At 39.2% G+C, this 19,779-nt stretch overlaps 1 protein-coding gene across 3 annotated transcripts in view; it reads left to right on the forward strand.

The window, feature by feature from the left end:
* The window catches only part of MTBP (MDM2 binding protein), a 54,608-nt gene that overhangs the window by 34,282 nt on the left and 547 nt on the right, over nt 1–19,779 (forward strand). For 2 of the 3 annotated variants that reach the window (XM_037048458.1, XM_037048459.1), the window contains exons 16-21: nt 4,987–5,142; nt 8,430–8,525; nt 15,406–15,672; nt 17,165–17,414; nt 18,009–18,122; nt 19,484–19,549. In XM_037048458.1, coding sequence (XP_036904353.1) covers nt 4,987–5,142; nt 8,430–8,525; nt 15,406–15,672; nt 17,165–17,414; nt 18,009–18,122; nt 19,484–19,549 — 949 coding nt within the window. The remainder of the gene's footprint in view (nt 1–4,986; nt 5,143–8,429; nt 8,526–15,405; nt 15,673–17,164; nt 17,415–18,008; nt 18,123–19,483; nt 19,550–19,779) is intronic. The other variant, XM_037048460.1, reaches the window with a different exon arrangement.

Consider the following 19,779-nt stretch of genomic DNA (forward strand, 5'->3'; position numbering starts at 1 on the left):
AGTGCATGGGTAAGCTTTTGTATACCAACGCCTGGTGCAACCTGATTTTGCACAATTGCTTTTGCTGTTTTGTGGCAAATACATTGCAGGATGAAGTATTAGGAATAGAGAGATCAGTTGGATGGCATTTCTGTAGTCAGTGAGGGAGAACTTGGATTTCTTGCTATAGTAGCAGTGGAGAACAAATTTGGATATATTTCGGTGGTAAGCTGGAATGAAACTTTCGGTGATAGATTGGATGTGGGGGAGAGGGAAAGAGAGGCATCTGAGATAATTTATATTTCTGGCTCGAACCACAGAGTGAGTGGTATTTTCTCGTATGCGATGGGGAAGATCGATAGGAAGTTGGGGTACGGACAGCTTTGGGTGGAAATGCAGAGAATTCTGCCTTTGGGATGCTGAGTTTGCTCCGTGGTAGCCGTCTTCAACCCTTTTCATCTCATGGCACACATAAACTAATTACTAAAATTCAGCAGTTCAGCAAAAATATATTTTTTGCCGATCTGACTAAAAAAGGTAGAATTTTGATTGATACAAAAAAATGAAAATAGTAACTACTTTCCCTTTTTGCTCCAGAGTGACTTTTGAAATAAATCAGGCCTCTACTTGTATATAAGAATCTCTGGAACCAGGAATTAACTAATCAGATGCAACTTTACCATAAATGTGACTGATACGATGCAACTCTATTGTATGACCTGTGTATTTACACTTCAAGACAGGGCATTCACACGGGATGGCTATTGTTGTGTTGGCTGTGTCATTTTTTATTTGACAATCTAAGGGAAAGGAGGTCAGTGCCCCTGACTAAATAGTCAGGCATTGCATGTTTTAGAAATTCTTGTAGCTCACCAGTTAAAGATCACTGCTCGTGGATTGCTCATGTGTACCTAACAAGTGGACTGGAGGAGAGATCTGGAAGTCAATTGGTATATCAAAAGGGGTTTTTAAATACACACTAGTGGATGAGATCACTTTGTGAAACCTTGTAGAGAGAATAAAAGAAGACTTGAGATTATACCGTGAGGATTTCTCATGTTTATTGATCAGGAGGGAGAGTTCAATCTAGGAAGAAGATTGCAAAAAGGACAGAAGAGCAGGTTACTCACAAAAGAACTTCAGTTTCTTGTTGATTAATTTTAGATGGTGTCCTTGAACTTCCCATTGTGAAAGATGAGGAGGTTTACGCCCCTATGTCTCTTCCCCTGAATCCGTCTTCTCGACCTTCTGATATTTGCAGTAGACAATTGTTTCTCTTCGCGAGATCCTTCTCTCTCCCCTGCTCTAACTGGGACTCACCCTTTCTGCCTGCGCAGCTGTCACCCTGGCACTTCTTTTGATCACGTTTCTGGGTTAAGCCTCTGTTTGCTTGGCTCTCGTAACTTAATGAGAAGTCTGATGCCAGTTGTCGTTTTGTTCTGTAATAGGTAGGTTTTCTTTCTGTCTCCGGGACATTTAGAATGGTTTATTCTGCTTAATGTTCTCAAATTACATGAGGCCATCATGGTGTGAGATGTTTTAGTCTTACGACATTTTTTTTCTAGCTCTGGAAAATATTCTTTTGTTATTTTTTTACTATTATTATTACAGATTTTATTTATTTAGTTTTAGAGAGAATGAAAGGGAGGGAGAAAGAGGGGGAGAGAAACATTGATGTGGGAGAGAAACATCAATTGGGTTGCCTCTTGCAAGTCCCCCTTGGAGGCCTGGCCCACACCCTGGGCGCGTGCCCTGGAATCAAACTGGCGACCTTTCAGTGGGCAAGATGATGCACGGCTCACTGAGCCACACCAGCCAGGGCTAGTTTGCTATTTCTTGGAGAATATCCTCCCTTTCATTTTGTTTTTTTCTTTCTTACCTTTGAAATACCTGTTTTAACTAACATTAGACTTCCTGGATTGATTTTTTTAAAATTCTAATTTGATTTTCTCTCAGTAATCTATATCTTCATCTTTTTTCTACCCTATGTTCTAGGATATTTCCTTGACCTTTGGTTTCATTTTTCTGTTAAATATTTTGTAGTCCTATTTTAAATTTCTAGTAATTCTCATTTGTTCCCTGCCATGTTTTTTTCTTAGTAATCTATTTTTTAAATTCATAATGAGAACTGAGAAAAATGCTATAAGAATATTAGAGTCTTTTAATTTGCTTTATATTTTTGTTGAATGATCTCATCATTCTTTGGATCTGATTTTTTTTTTTTCGGTTCCTTTGATGAACTTCTGTGTAGTTTTTCTCTAGTGTCTAGTGGTTTATGTTTGTTCGCAGCTAAGAATTTAGTACTAGGCTGCTCTACATGGGTAGTTGGCCTGTACTGTCCCCATGTTTGTGTAGGCCCGTTCCTGGCCTAGTGTAGCCTGATTTAATATTGGGGGAGAGGACAGCATGCCTGACAAGCTTTCCTGTAGGCCACCTGGGGCGGGCCACCTTGGTCCCCACCCAGCACTTAGGGGGATTGGTTCTGGGCACATCGTACAGACACTGAGGCCGAGACCTGGTTCTGGATCTTCCCAGAGCAGTTTCTCTGTAGTTTGAAGGGAAGCGCACAGGGCAAAGTATGGTGGCAGGGGGTGCTACCTGAACAGCTGCTCTCGTAGTGTTCTTAAAACATGACATCTGATTTCTGCCCATAGTCACCTATGAACCCAAGGTTAGGGGCACTGTGGCTCCATGGGAGGGGACGGAGAAGACAGATTCTACCTGTTTTGTAGGTTTATCTCCAGCTCTCCTCGAGGCTCTTTGCTTTAGTTTATAAATTTTTGGAATTCACTGAACTCTTTGCTCTACTTAGTGTCTGGTACTTCTACATTGTGATTTCAGTTTGTTGAGATTAATGTGTGTATTTAATCCACTCTCTTGAACTGGAAGCTTATTTGTCATTCAAAGTCTAGGCCAAATATCAGCTTTCTTGTAAGCCTTTTTAAATGCTGCAACTCTTTGCTATCTTCCTTCTTTAAGCATCCAGGGACTGTGTTATTCTTTCATAAAACTTCTTTTATTACACCTTCTCTACTCATTCTACATTGGTACGTTTATCTCTTGCACTCTAGTCACCTCCTTTCTCCTACTTCAAAGTCAATCTATGCATTAAATCATGAGCAGTGATTATAAATCTATAAATTATCACCAGTGAACTCTTGTTAGGAAATTGAACTCTTAAAACGAGATTTACAAAGTAAATGCTCAGTATATATTTGTGTACACTTGAAAATATGGGAGATACCATTAAATTCTTAGTTTTGGACAAAAGTTATGTTGCGTGTTTTAACTATTTATTTTGTGTTAAAATGGGTTTGACTGGAGTATTGAGGAGCAACACATGGTCAAATTTAGAAGTCGTTAGAATTTGGGTTTAGACAAACAGTCACCTTCCTGTGACCTTGTGGCCTCCATCTTTAAGATGGGGACGACAATACCAGTTCTACTTCAAAGTTGTGAAAATTTAATGAGATAGTGTATCTCATTAAAGAAAAAATACTTCGTAAGCCTGAAAACACCAAGCAAAATAAAGCATTGTCAGTGTTTTGGGTTTGTTTCTTTGTTTTTAACCCCAAACATGTTTGGTAGTATAATTTATCACAAACAGGCTTTTAAATTGCTCAGATATCCTTGTGTCCAGGATTCTATATAAATGCAAATTATACATTTCCCTATTACATCCAGCCTGGAAAATGATTGAGAGTAATTTTCATTAAGAAACCTTTGTGAGTTACTACTAGAGAATAGCTGTATAGAAATTAAATTCAACTCACAATACAGTTCTTGCCTTCCTGGAATAGAAAGTTCATGGAACATCTTTGAGTATTTTCTTGTCTGTTTTTATTAGATTTATATTTTCAGTTTAAAAAGAAAAGGAATGGGAAGGGGACACCATCAGAACATTATTGATCTTTAAAGTATAGAAGTGTAAGTTCTAACCCATAACGCCGACATTTTAATCATGTAATTACCAGTAAAAATGCTTGATTTGAGTAGTAAAATAATCAGGACATAGTTAGATTGATAGGAAGTCAGGAAACTAACTTTCCTGTGCCGTTACTGAAAGATTTTGTTTATGCTTCAGTGACAGAACCACAGCGTGATCTGTGACCCAGGACTTGACAAAACCTTTACAATTCTCTGAAACTGAGTGTTTTTCTTTTTCAGGTTTTTGAAACATCCTGAGAGCTTTTGGGGCCTATGAATAGAGTGAGAGGGTAGAAATAGCACTTAATTGGGAGTCAGTTGTGTCCTTCCATCAGTCCTGGTAGCTCTGTCGCTCGGGTCTACAGTGCAGACTGTTGTGCTCTCCGAAAAGTGGAAATACCGGTTGGTTTTTTAGGCGTGGTATGCTGGTTTTCACTGCAAAGAGTACATATTTTCAGGTGTTACCTTCATCTTGAAGTAAGACCTAATCTGTCTTTTTTGAGGAAATGTGTGAGGATTAAGAATATGTTGTATGTGAAATAGTCGCAGAAGCACACAGCCCTGCGTGCTGTTTCAGGTGCAGTGACAGTTCACTGCTTGCTTGGTGTCGTGATCGAGGCTACGTGAGGCCTCAGAGAGGTTTCTGATTACTCTCTCATTTCATGGTTGTGCTCCAGGTAATCTTTCAAGTCCATAGAAAATTGGAACATTCAGTCTCTACCCATAAAATGTGCAATATTGTGAGGTTTCAGAGCACACAAGTTTTGATTTAACTTGTACAGATTTGATAACTTCACACTACTAAATGATTGGTCACGCCATCATTTATAAAGAATGTAATTATTTTAGTTAAGTAGAAGCATTGCTGATGTAGTAACTGCAGATTTTACTGTGATCTATAGGTTTTTTTAAAACTATATTTTGATAGTAAATTATTTGCAAAGATCTTATTTTCTTCCTAAATGTGTAATTCTTCAGTTTTCTTTGTGCATTTTTATGGTTTCTGCTCATGTCATCTTTTCCTGACCATGGCGAATTCTAGTCAACTTTTAATAAACCTACGTAACATTATTTTTCCAGAGCTGGCTCGTTACCTCGCTCATCTGAACAGTTGCTAGGCCACAAAGAGGGTGCGCGGGACTCGATCACATTATTGGATGCCAAAGAATTGCTGAAGTTCTTCACCTCAGATGGGTTGCCAGTTGGAGACCTTCAACCTTTACAGGTTCAAAAGGGGTAAGTAATACAGTTGTAATTTCCAGTTAATTTTAAAAAATTAAAAAAACACATGCATCGCATTTGCCCAGTTCCCTGATGCCCTGTGCCATGTAGGCAAAATTCGCACGTTGATCCCAGTGTTTAGCCGTTGGCCTTAATTCCTCACGTTTCGCCGCAGCCAGATGCCCTGGTGTGGTGTTGGCTGTGCGGGACACACACATGATTTGAGCATCTCAGCATGTTCCTGATGAAAGCCAGCAGCCTCTGCTTTGTACACAAAGGATGGTACTTCTTGAAAAAAATTCTAATTTGACTTCCTCTCCTGTTTCGATTTTACTGCTGTGTACTTGTCATGACATTGTCAGTCATGCCGAATGGCAGCAAAAAGCAGTCCTTCAGCTGGAGAAATGAGAAATGTAATACATTTTTTCTTTGAAACTGTAACATTATCAAGTAAGAATTCAGTATCTACATGAATAATTTATAACTAATTCAACTTCCCAGACAATTTTTACTAAGTTACTAGTTATTAAAAACTGGATGTTATAGCTGACTTAAAAAACAGGTAAAAACAAAAGTACTTGAAAGAACTGAATAATTTATTCACAATGCTATTTTCTTTTAAATCACTAATCCATTATTTTGAAAACCCTTCCTACGAATCTTCAAAATTATAGATCATTTTGATCACTTTTGCAAAGGCTTGTTTTGGCAAAGACTGATTTTAAAACTAAGTTTTGGAAAGGATCTATTTGATGGTATTTATGTATCAAAAGTAGTAATAGAGCTTATTGCCTTCACGTGCGTGTTCCAGAGAGCAAGTCAGGCAGACAGGCAGACGGACAGACAATTTGAAAACAGGAGGATTTGGACTCTGTGTCTCAATGACTTAATGATTGCAATGACCTAAAAACTAGGTAATTTTAGAGTAATTTTTTTTTCTCCAAGCTTCGAGAGATTGATACCCTTTTTTGTGGGAATTGAGAAAGTGAAGAAATAGATTCCACATTATGCTGTGTATAATGTGCACTTTTTTGCCCAGATGTTTTAGGGAAAAATAAGGATGTGTGTTATACATGAGTAGTGCTGATTTGTTACCAGTACATAGGATTTCTTATACCTTGTATCTGTTCTTGTGTTTTGTAATTATTTGTTACATAAAATTTCTTGTACCATGCCCTGGCTGGTGTGGCTTGGTGGTTGAGTGCCGGCCTGCAAATCAAAGGGTCAAGGGTTCGATTCCCAGTCTAGGGCACATGCCTGGGTTGCTCGCCAGGTCCATGGGAGGCAACAACACACTAATGTTTCTCTCCTTCTTTCTCTCCCTTCCTTCCCCTTTCTAAAAAAATAAATAAATAAAAATTGTTTTCTTGTACCACATGTTCAAAAATAAATGCTCAAATTCCTTTATAATACAAAAACAAGTATTGAAACAAATAAACAAATAATAGAATTTAAAAATTAAAACAAAAGATTCTTTCCTGAAAGTTTGGGCTGAAAACATGGGTGTGCATTACACGTGGGGGCACATTATATATAGCAAAATGTACACATTTCCATCTAGTTAGTTTCGGATTATTATCCTTTAAACTGTTAAGCACGAACTGGCCAGGTCAAATGAACCCTTCTCAACCGAAATGTGTAGGGCGACCCTCTTGTGGTTGGATGTCTTTCTGCATGCAGTGTTGTAGGGGAGACAGATTTAATTCTTTCTGTAGTTTACAGGTGATTTATGGAGGGAAGTTTGATACAGTTCCTTGATGTTAGTGAAGCACTGCATCATTATCAAATATATTTTCTATCAAGATTAAGGCTGAGGGGTGAGCTTTCATGTCACTGAATCGAGAACCTTTGGACTCCTATTAAATGTCTAACTATTCAAAGAGCCGTTATAAATGCTATATTAAATTAAAGTTCAGGCATAATATTGGCAAAATGTGTTTATTAAAATGTTTCTTTTAGAAAGAACAAGGTGTGAGTAAAACTAAACAAAAATAAAGTTGCTGAGAAGAGTTGAAATCCGATGTGACATGCAGCATGGGAAAGGGAGTGAAATGACAGGTACCTAAGAGTCCTGTCTTACAGAGGCATTCACTTCTAGTCAGTGGTCAGAAGACCAGGGTCGTTGCAATTTAGTGGTGTTAGTTTTTGCGGAACACTTTAAATGCATGTGTTAGCATATAAACTCGGGTTTTTAGAATTTATTAATGAATATATATATATATATATATATATATATATATATATATATATGTGTGTGTGTGTGTGTCATGAACGTAATCATTTCAGATGCCTGTTATAGTACCCTAGATGATTTTCAGTGGCAAATGAGCAGTTTCATTACTCATGCCACAGGGGGAATGTGAAAGAAAATTCTTCATATTTTACTATCTGCTTACCTTTCACTATACCAGTTCCAAACCTTATGACTTCAAACCCTGCTATTGCTTTCTTATCTCTATGTAAAGACCACTGATGCAAAACTCTCCCATTCCCATCCAGCCTGTCTGAGCTTCAGGAATACGAGCCAGGACATTAGAACCGTGCCTGCCAGCTCAGGCCGGGGAGAAAGCCACCTGTTAGAGTAGCCAGGAGAGCGTCACCTTAATTGCAGTGACTTTCTCCCTGAGATTTTGATACACCCTTGAGGGTCCAGGCACGGCAGGGGTTGAGCATGAACATTTTATGTAAGATCACCATGTGATGAGTTTAACATACCCGCTGACCGGAAAAGCCTGTCACAGAAGAACCGAAGGCAGCATTTAGTCTCTAATGCTCTCTGATATTTTAAAGGTTGCTGACTCCCAGAGTAGGTGTGAAGATGACCCCATTCCCAGGTAAAGAGAGAGCTGGGTCCTCCACATGGCTGTTAGCAGGAGGGAGTGAGTACCTCCTTTATGACCAGAGAGTCACCTTGACTTTAAGTATTCCTCCAAAAAACAGAACTTAACTAAATGCATAAACATTGGTTCACTACATCAGGAAAAAAATCCTCTAGAATAATGCTTCTTGAATTTCCACTACAAATCATTTATCATTCTTGACTTACTCATGTTTCAGAATGGTTTTGTGAAATATGTAACTTACAATTTAAGAAACTTGAGGCACCGGAAACATAAGAGACAAAATCCAGGCCTATCCCTGCTTTCTTTTCTTATTGCCCTTCCTGCTGTTAACTTCCTGTTTATCCCAGGAAGATTCAGTTGTGCAGAAAGAACAGATTTTTTTTTATTGAGACACTTTCTGGATTTTTTTTCTCTCACTAAATAAACTTTAAATGCAAATGAAAAACTTTTGTGTTTCAGGGAAAAGACTTTTGTCCTGACCCCAGAACTTAGTCCTCGGAAACTTCGAGTTTTACCTTTTGAAAAAGCCTCAGTGTGTCATTATCATGGAATTGAGTAAGTTTTTTATTCCCCCTTTACTCCTCCTCCTGTGGTGGTTGTAGCTCATCTTACATGAGGTCTAGGGAGTGTAACCAAATGGTGTCGACTGAGATAGAGCGCCACACAGAGAGTTTGTCACAAAACAAAGTGGTACATACACGAATAGTTTGTCCTCTATTATTAAAAAGTTATTTGATGATTAATCAGTTTTATAGCATTTAAACATCCTACTATTAGTTATGGATATTTTAATCAAAATTATTTTGGTTCCTGTGTTATAAATGTATTTACACTATTGATCAGGTCAATACTTCCTGGTCACTGATTACAGTAATTGCTCCAACATGTAGATGAAATGTGTTCCCATATCTAACGTGTTCATTATGTTCAATTAAAATTCTAAAATTGTTCAGAAGTTTTTACAATTTTAAGTGATCAGTTTGAGTAAAATTTCAAAGGATTCTCTTGAAGGTGTGAGCAGTTTCTGAAAGCACATGTACCATTTTCATAAAGATGGTGATAATATATTTTATGATAAAATTTCAAGACTTTAGTGATTCATTTTGTAAAATATTTCACATTCTTAAAGCAAGACATTATTTTATGTGGATTTTTCATAAGTTAAAATAGAAAAAGACTTGATTTTACCTTAGTCTGTAAGAAGCAACTTTTAAGTGTACCACTGAGCAATGAAAACATTCTTTTTGATTGGCTTGTAAACTGGAAGCACGTGTTTTTAGTATACTGTTAAAATACAGCCGTGTGACTACCCAGGGGATGGAACAACTGCATGTCAGGAACAGTGTCAGACACTTCCAAAGAAGATGTCTGGACCAAGTTTGAAAGAACGATTCGGCGTTTCCCTGGCACAAAGGGAGTATTTGAGGGGTCAGTGAGGTGCAGGTTCTAGGAAGAGGAAACAGCGTTTTCATTCTTTAGTAAAGTGGGGAGCGGCCTGCACTATAATGAGACTGCATCATGAAGTCGTGAAGATCGGTGTTGACATGGCAGAGGGAGTGATGTTTACGTTCGAGGCAGTGAAAAACCTTTATTTTAAAGCATGAAATGAGATGTTTGGGGTTGTTACAGTGAAAGGAATCTCATTGTCCTTTGATAAACTGACGTATTTTAAGCAAGAGATGATGAAAGACTAAAATACTACCAACGCAGGGAAAACAGGAAGGAAAATTAAGAGCTATAGTAAGAACTTGAGTAACCAGTTAGACTTTGGGGATGAGAAAGAAGAAGGTGGAAATTTCTTTAATGTTTCTATTCCAGCTTAAGCACATTGGATAGTAGTGCAATCTGAGAATTTATAGATGATACCACCCACCAGGTCATTCCAGGAATATTTAGGTTCCTTACTGTGTTTAAATAAGATTTATTTTACTTAAGGAATATTTATGTTTCACATTGGAGGCAAAATCCTCAGTTACTTTATTTTTCAAGCATCAAAATGAAAATCCCTGTAAAATCAGGTGTAATTAAAGATACCTGTGATCATCACCTTTAAAAAAGTCATTGTTCTGCTTGTGCTAACATGTAAATTAAAATAAGGAAAATTAAAGAGTTTAGAAGAGTTACATGTATTGAAATGGAGACCAAAAGTTTTGTTTGTTTGCATTTTGTTTTGTAGAGAAGAGACCTGAAAGAGTATTTTAAGTAGTGGGGAAATTTCCAAAGCATATAAAAAGCATAGTTTTTCTCTAAGCAACTATTTCCAATTTTACACACAATGAAAAAGAATCCCTTAAAAATAGCAAGTCAAGCATAAATATCAGAAGTGCTCTTAGCAAGAAATGAAGAATAGAAAAATTTGCAAATGTGAATAACATCTGATTGATTAATTTAGCTTAATGAAAATATTAGTGGTCTATACTGAGAGTTTTTATGCAAGGTATTATTCACAGCATTACTTAAAATACTAAATAATAGAAATAATGTCTAACTTCAGGGATTGGTTAAGTAAATGTAGAATATCCATAAAATTAAATTCTGTGTTGCCACAAGAACGGCTGAAATTGAGAAGACTGGTAAATATTGGCACAGTCAGAATTCTCATACACTGTTGGTGGGAGTATGATGTGATCCTTCCACTTCAGAAGAGGATCTGGCAGGCTCTTGTAAAGCTAAGCATTCTCAGACCCCGTGTCTCAGAAATCCCATTCCTAGGTGTTTGCCTAAGAGAAATGAAAGCATAACTTTGCAAAAAGACTTGTACAAGAACATACAGAGCAGTGTTATTCATAATAACCCCATCTGGAAACTGCCTGGGTGTACAATAGAAGACATTAATAAGATGGAATATGTCATCAAGGCCATACTATGCAGCAGTAACAGGGAACAACATAATTGAACATGCAACATTAAACTAAGACATTAAACTTCCCTCTGTTTGAGTGTAGAAAAGATGGTGGGATTTGAGGACTTTAAAATGAGCGATAGGAACTACAGCATCCAATAGTGAATCATTTCTGAAAGAACTCCCATGTGAAATGCTAGTGGAAACCTGAGTGGTTCAGAATTTTAAATTGTTAACAACAGGCAAAGATAACTCCTGAGCCACAGAAAGGTAAGAAGTGCCGGTTGTTCAAGCTTTTCAGTTCTGATATTTGAGGAAGGAACTTCTTCCTTGAGAAGATTATAGTGTTCCCTCTCACCACAAAAAGGTAGGTATGTTTCCCAAATAAACTTGAATTTGGCTAACCCTAATATTTAAATTATTCATGTTTTTAATGGGAGAGCCTTTTGTGCAGTGATTACAGATTGAACATTTTATTTGTATTAAATTTAGCTTCATCAGATTTAAGTGGGAGCTGCTTTTGTCTAAAATCTAAAAATTGGATACGTGGGATTTATTTTTGTTTTCTCCCTTCTTTTTGATTTTATTGAAGACCTAGGAATTAAGCATCACAGAAAAGTTCATAATAAAAACTAGCGATTCCTTACTTTATCACTTTTTGCCTCCAGTCTCCATGTTCAGAAATAAGTGTCTTGTTTGTTTGACGTTAGTTGTTTTGGTGGTTGGCTCTTTTATTCTAGTGGCCATCCTGTCAGTATTCATGAATATCTTCATATAAAATATTATTGACTCTCTCCGATGAAATAAGATGACTTGGTTTCCCTTCTCAATTTGAGTTTTCTGCTCTTTATTTTTACATTTTAAAGTAATATATCTAATCTTCTGTTTCTTATTTCATCAGCTATAAAGCAGTGTCCTTCCTATTTTGTTTCATAAGAATCTTTCAGTGGAACCTAATAAGCATTTGAGATATTTTGAGTCTGAAAGTTGAAACATACACAGTGCTACAATAATGATCAATTCTACTTGAGAAATGTACTAGTATTGTTGCTATATTTGCTATGTGTGAAAATATGGGCCCCATGAAGCATGTGTTTTTCTCCTCTTCAGCCCTACAAACTCACTAAAGCACTGATTTGGATGGAATAAGCAATAATGATTCCAGTTTAACTGATGACTGAAGTATCTATCACCCAACTGTATTTTTTAGTATTTTTCCCCAAATGCTGTAGTTAGAATTGGTCTGCTTTCTTCTCTGTTTTTAACTGTACTCTGGAAAAAATTTACTGGTGCATGTACATTTATAGTATTTGGATATATTTGTCATGATTATATATCAAAATATTAAGAGTTATTTGACCACTATTTCCTGATTGGCCTAAATGGATACAGAGCCTTAGTAATTTATACACATATAATGTTACGAGGTTCTCATCCACCATAGAAGAATAATTTTCCTCTTGCCTGCTAGGTGACTACCCCCATAAGCTAAAGACACCTAGCTGTGACTCAAGTTTTCGTTATAAATTTATGCTCGTTAAACCTGGCACCTTGAGATTGACCTAAGAAAGCGGAGGAGATGAGCACCGTGAATCCAGAAATGTGCTTTTATTCAAGAAGATTTGGGTGTATTGTGTGGGGCCTGCTTATGTTAAATAGGTTGTGCAGTAGCAACAAAATTCAAGTGAAATTTGAAGGAAACTGAAGAAACTTCGAAGGAAGTGTCCCCTTCCTGCGTTGCCGTGAGCCTTTAGAACCCCGAGCTCTTCCTCTCTTCCGACATACGAACTAGTGAAAAAATACATAAACCGCCAACTGCAAATCCGTGTTTCCTAAGTCGGGGTGAAGTCTGTCCACGGGCAGCTTGTTTGCTTTTTCTCTTATCTAGCCTGTCTTGGGGTGTAAGATTCCAGCGGTTGTGGGAGGCACTGTTTTCTTTAACAACAAATTAAACTCTGCTGTCAAACTGACATCTGATCACACCAGCCTCCTGCTGCTTTGAATGTTCTTTCACGTTCTAAGAGATCTGGCCGTTTCTCACGCTCTCTTTGGCGTTGCTTAGTGTGGTAGCCTGCATCTTGCCTGATGTGTGGTTACAAGAAAAACGTAGCTTTATTTTATATGTATTTTTTCTTTGGATACATAAAGCATTTAGTTACTGTTTCACCAGAAAATACGGAGCAGTGGCTATTCTTCCAGTCTTGTATATTTTACTTCACTAATGTCAGATATACAGTCTGCTGCTCTGTTTCTGCTCCTTTATTATTTGCTGAGTACAGTAACTTGTTTCAGCGGCATCCTAATTAATCATTTTGAACACATGTTAAATGGCAATTAAAGTCAACGTGCACAGTGCACGTAATTCAGTTGAAGGGCTAACCTGAACGGCTGTGACCAAGAGACGTTAAAACTAAGGAAGAAGTTCCGTGTGGCCCTGGCCGGTGTGGCTCAGTCGATTGGAGTAGTCTCCTGTGAACCGAAAGGTCTTCACGGCTCAGCTCCCAGTCAGGGCGCATGCCCGGGCTGTGGGCGCGTCCCCGCTGGGGTGCCTGTGAGAGGCAGCCTCGATGTTTCTCTCTCACAATGAAGTCTTTCTCTCTTCCTTCCTTTTTTTCTCTTCCTTCCTCCCTCTCTTACCCTGCCACTCTCCCTCCTTCCTTTCCCCCTGTTTAAAAAAATCAATAAGCATGTCCTTAGCTGAGGATAAAAAGAAAAATTCTTTATCTTAGTATCAAAATCTTGGAGTAAAAAATATTTATTTAGAGTCAAAATATGTGTCTTACAAGTCTTCCATAGGCTAATCAGGTGTTACATTGCCTCTTGCCCAGAACCTTTTTAACATTTATGACTCTTAATTTTACTCTGGATTATGTCAGTTGTCCATTATTGAAGTCGGGCTTATCAGTAATGCTTAGGGTTGCTGCTGCTGACTTTTAATAAAATATGTTTCACTAAACAGCACACTGGAGAAAGAATATTAGGGGGTTGAGAGACCTAGGTTCTAGTCGCTATTCCACCACCAGTTAATATCCCGACCTAGGAGCTCCGTTTTCTCTCTGTTAACATGAACCATTAGATCAGAGATTTTTCAGTCCGAGCTACACTTCAGAATCACCTAGACACCTTTTAAAAAAATGTCCATCATTGGGTCCCACACCAGACCAATTAAATCAGAAACTCTGCATGTAGATGGGGTGTCGGTATTTCTCAAACATCTTCAGAAGATTCTGCTGTTCAAGGCAAGGTTTGACCTCTGAGGAAGATGCTTCTCACACTTCACACAAGAGGCTCTGTGTTCCGCTCCCGTAGTTAGAGTCAGGCTCTGAAGTCATTGGCCTGCGTTCCAGTCCTGGGCGTTCTGTGTATTATCAGCATTCTGTAAGATCTGCTGTGGTGGAAAGTAAACCCAGTGACGACAGTGCTAGAATAATAAAGACAGCAGCAGCTTACATTTATCGACTGCGTTGCTGGCATGGTCCAGGCACTGATTCAAAATGCTTACTTCTACCCATTCAAGCTCAGGTAGCTCTTTGAGATGATTGCTATAAATCTCATTTTGCAGACAAGGCAACAAGGAGCCTAGATAAAGTTAAATCAGATTCACACAGCTCGTCTGTGATGGAGCCTGATTTCATCCAGTGAGTCTGGCTTCCTAGTTTTGCTCTCAGAAATCAACTGTGCAAATGTCACAAGGGAGAGAGGAAGTCCTTAAAGCCCCATCAGATGGTAAGGTAACAACACACTGGGGGTTGAACTAAGAGCTTATGGACACAAAATCTGGTTTTAGGGAACATCTTGGGATTTTACAGGTGGACAGAACAAAGCAGTGCTTTATTTTTATAGTCCCCTCTATCAGTATGTGAAGTGATCTGTGTTTCCTTGCCGCAGCTGTAGCAGGAGGGCAGTGAAGGGCTTTCCAAGGTCACACATCTCGGTGGTGCTTTTCCTCATGTGCTTATTTGCTATACATAACAACCGGAACTTCTTCAAGTCCAGGCAAATTCATGGAGCTGAAATCTCACTGCTCCCTTGAGTCAGACTGAGCAAGAAGCCTCATGCACAGAGGCAGCCGCAATATTTGAAGGAAAATCTGTCAATCAGTCAATGAGATGGGAAGTGAGTTTGAAAGGAAAAATTTAAAATATTCTGAGTTGTGTTTGGTGAGCCAGTTTAGAATGCCTTGATGCGCTTTTAATCTTTGTGTTGGAAATAAACTTGCCCTTTCTCACTGAAGTCATCATTTCACGTTGCTACATCCCAGCCGTGCTGAGAAATCAGAGGTTGGTAGGGACTTAAAAGGTATTAAAACAGCAACTGTATTATTTTGAAAATAAGCTGGAGGATTAACCTGACCTATTGCCCAGGAACAGTCTAAGAGGAATCAGCCTGTACTGCACATTTGTAATCTTTTGCTTTGCCATCTAGCAGGCGAGAAAAAACTTGGGAGGGAAGCTGGCTATTCGCTCAACCTTCCAACAATTATTAGGAAGTGAAATAAGAACCTTTTAAGTAAATGTTTCGTTGTGTTTTAATTGGCAGGGTAAATGGGCTGTAGTCAGGACCTTGATTTTAAATTTTCTTTCTCTCCTTTAGATACTGCTTGGATGACCGAAAATCTTTAGAAAGAGATGGGGGATTTTCTGAACTTCAGTCCCGTCTTATTCGTTATGAAACCCAAACCACCTGCACCAGAGAGAGTTTTCCAGTACCTGCTATGCTGAGCCCGCTCCCGTCACCTGCGGTTTTGTCGGACCCTGGCAGTGTCCCCGACGGAGAAGCCATGCAGAGTGAACGTCTGACCGAAGCATCCCGACTGAAACGGAGATCGAAAGATCTGAATTGCCTCTGTCCCCCAAAAAGGTGTTAACAATTAAGAACATGCAAATACTAGTATCTTGACAGAAAGTATATTAGTCCCTAGGGTGATTTTTCCCCCATAGTAGTCTTTCATATTTTTAAGTTGCTTTCTGCACAGATTTTAGATTAATTCCTTCATACCAGGAATTTTGTTTTTATTGTGAGCCATTGATAGTTTGCTTACAAGTTATAAAAAGAAACGACTTGGAAAAAACACTGTTTCTTGCATTATGTGCTAATGCACAGTCCATTAACACGATGGACTGTAGAGTTGTTAGGCCATGGAAGGCTGCAGATCTCATCCTGCAGATGCGGCCGGGGAGCGGCTTTGGGAGGCTGTTCGGGGCGGCCGTCCTCGGGCTCTCGTCTCCCCCTCGCTGCCCCCTCACTGCCCCCCGCCCCCGGGGTGCTGCGCTGTGCGAAGGGTTCCAGGGAGTGCCGTCTTCCCAGCGCTCGTTCCACACAAACACAACTCTAAAACCTGCAGTCTGTGATAACGCTTTATGAGACTTTCCTGGATACTTTGTTTTTGCCAGCTAAATAAAGTGTCCAAATACTTGAACAGAAATTGAAAGTTTATGCAATAAACTTCTGATTTCTAGGGAATTTATATATCGTGAGACCCTTTGTCAACTTTAGGTCTTTGGCATCTAAAGCAAACCTTAAATTGTTCTTGTGTTTAAACCTTTCAGAAAGCATGCAACATGTTAAAGTGAAACTTTCAGATCTTTTTTTAATAATTAAAATATTAGAATACTATTTCTCTTTTACAGAATAACTAAATTATTTTTATGAGGACTTCACAAATTCATGGTCCTGTTTACACCCAATAGAACTGAAAAGCAAATCCATTAACATTTAGGGCACTGTATTTTGTGACAGTATTTCTTCTTTCTGACGTGTGTGTTCCGGAGAGGAAAGTGTGCTTCGGCCCACTGGTTAGCAGAACTGAAGGGAGTGAGACCCTGACTTGTCAGAGGAAATTGAAACACTTAGAAAAGTTAAAGGAAGAGTCAGTTTCATAGTTTTGTTTGTGTTTGTTTAGCCCTTGTCTGTTTTGCACAGGGAGTTGCATAGGTCCCGTAAGTGTAGGTTATGGTTTCTTCATCAAGATTACCTCACTATAAAGCACCCGAGTGTGCAGAACAGACGCGTGTGTTGTCTGTGAACCGCCAGGCCTTCCCTAGCTGATGCGGGTGAGAAACTGTGACCGCGTAGGGAGGGCAACAGCGGTATTGCTCATTGCTTTTCCCAGGAGCTGAAATGCTACTTTGTCACTCATTGCCTTCTACATCTTAGTCACTTGTGTGAAAAACTAAGGGAGCAACTGTATAATGTGTTGACTGCTTCTTTAAGGGAGTAGTAGCGAGAACTTTCGTTTGCTTTTCTTGGGTATGTTTATGTTTCGTTGGATATAATTTTAACATTTAGGACAGTGAATGGACTTCAGTGTTGAATTACTTAATCTGTGTTTTGGTATTTTTCCCCGCAATAGACTCGTGAAGTCTGAAAGTTCAGATTCTCTTCTTTCTCAGACGAGTGGCAATACAGACCATCACCACCGTGCAGGGATGTCCAAAAAGCCACAAGGGGAGAGAGCATCATCTCTGACTGGTCCCTCCGTTCCAGTTCACAGTCGTGAAACTTCCAAGGTCACTGCAAAGGCCAGTTCAGGCCCAGCACAAGTGCATGAATCTGAAACACCAAGGCAAATTAAGGAATCGAGGTCACAGAAACATACACGGGTAAAGGTTTATTTCCTGCCTCTCTTAGTTCTATGCAGCAAGAAATTCCTTTATTTGGTTCATTTAAAAGGTATGTCTAAAAATGTTATGAATGAAATGGTATCTATAATTTAGTCTAAAATGATCCAGTACAAGAAGGATGATGGGATTGTGGGTGGCCAGTGTGTGAATGAAACAAAATTAGCCACCAATGTATCATCCTTGATGGTGGTTCATAGACATTTGAGATAGAGATTTGTTATAAAATGTTGTCTCTACTTTTCAATGTGTGAGATTTTCTGTAATGGAAAATAAATATTTATCTATACATCCCTGCTGTGCATAACCTTCACACTCAGATTTCAATTCAGAACTCACGATTTGGAGTCCTCTGGGCAAACTCAGTCATCTCTTGCTCACAGGTAATACGCTGTGACACACGGGACCGTGCAAACATTCCAGGTCTCTCTTCTCCTCCGTTGTTTTGTCCTAATGAACTCTTCTGTCATTAACATAACTACATGGTTGTGTAATTTATAGAATTGAACTCTAAAGCTGGAGTGATATTTGTACCTTTTCCAAGACACGTCAGTCATATCTTACGTTCTATTCAAGATACTGAAAGAAGTGGTTACCAAAACCCTGAAGAGGCACGGAGTTACTGAGGCCCACGAATGTTTCACCGCCTGCAGCAAGCGCCTCTTCGAGATCTCGAAGTACTACCTGAAGGTGCGGCGTCTGCTCTGCTGACGGTGGCATCGGGGTCATGTTCTTGTGTTCCTATCAAAATGTTTACTGAGCATTTTTTATACTGATTGGTTATAACTTGTTGCCAGATTCTTGTAAAAATTGAGATAGAAGAATCGGAGCTAAAGGATTTAGGTTTATTTGATTTTAACCCTCATGTGTAGAAAACTGCATTTGAGTGGTGCCGTCAGTCTCACCCTCACAGGTGTCGGACTGGAGTTGGTAATAAGCTTCAGCAGTATTTAATTAGTAATTTTAGTATATGATGAAAAAGCTACCGGACTGAGCATCAAAAACTCCCAGTTTTGTAAAGATTTTATTTATTCAATTTTAGAGAGAGGGAAAGGGAGAGAGAAAGAGAGGTAGACAAACACTGATGTGTGGTTGCCTCTCACGTGCCCCCTGCTGGGGACCTGGCCCGCAACTCAGGCACTTGCCTGGTGGGAAACGAACCAGTGACTCTTTGGTTCACAGGCCTGCGTTCAATTCACTGAGCTACACCAGCCAGGGCACACCCAGTTTCTAATTTTGAATCCATTATCAGCTAGTTGTAAGACATTGGACAGATCAGCCATTCAGATGACAGTTTTTTTAAACATAGACGGTTTTAGATTATCTCCAGGGTTAAGGGTCAGACTGGAGCCAGTTTTATGTAAGTTTGGTAAAAATTGCATATTGACTATATGTATTCAATTCGCCTCCTTTCTAAAAATCTCTCAAGAAAGACAGTATTCAAGTACAAAAACCAAGAAAAGAGGAAAGAAAAAAAAAGGTAGACTTGCTTTTCAGTAGATTGTTGAATGAGAAAAAAGCGCACAGAAGGGCGGCACGGCAGAGTAAAGAAGTGACCATGTAAACACCTGCCGGTACGTAGAACACCGGTGGGAAACAGACCAGTCCAACTGACATGGACTCTGAGGGGCTCGGGCCTGGAGCCACCAGAGAGCGTGAAAGGCGGGGGAAAGAGGGGGAACAGGGCAGCCCTCAGCTAGTTCCACTCGCCCTTCACTCCCAGCGCTAACTGCAGGGCCTGTGGCCCGTGGTTCCCTTCCCCACCGCTGTGACAGGGCACAAAGCAGGCTGCATTGAAAAGAACCAGCTGGCCCTCAGTCGTCCTCCTTTGTAAAGTCACTCTTGAATAAATTCTACACAGAGTTTCCAATAAGGTTATCAGTATCTCTTCCTACCTGGAACTAGATAGGCAAGGATTAGCAGATGTTTCAGCAATGCTTCTCATACAGAAGATACCACAGCATAAAGTGTAATCTCACGTTTATTTAGTAACGACTGGTCTCTGTAATTTAATGCGTAAGTTGTAAAATGCTCTATTTTGTTACGTTTAGGATCTTAAAACTTCACGGGGTCTATTTGAAGAAATGAAGAAAACCACAGACAAAAATGCTCTACAGGTAAGTCACGTGTTCCCACCGAACTATATTCAGTTAAACTGCTGTTTCATTTGAGGGCAGCTGTGATTCTGGTATCTGTGCAGGAAGAGCAGACTTTAAAGCACTCAGTGTGTGCACAACAGCGTTTACTGGTACGAACAGGCTGCTCTGGCAAGTGAGTCTAAGAAAGACAAATTTAAAAGTCAATTATACGCAGCTCTGGGAAAATCGACCCATTTTGATTAGTTAGT

The sequence above is a fragment of the Sturnira hondurensis genome, unplaced genomic scaffold, assembly GCF_014824575.4.
Source record: "Sturnira hondurensis isolate 20B ecotype Veracruz unplaced genomic scaffold, ASM1482457v3 Scaffold0006413, whole genome shotgun sequence".
NCBI lineage: Eukaryota > Metazoa > Chordata > Mammalia > Chiroptera > Phyllostomidae > Sturnira > Sturnira hondurensis.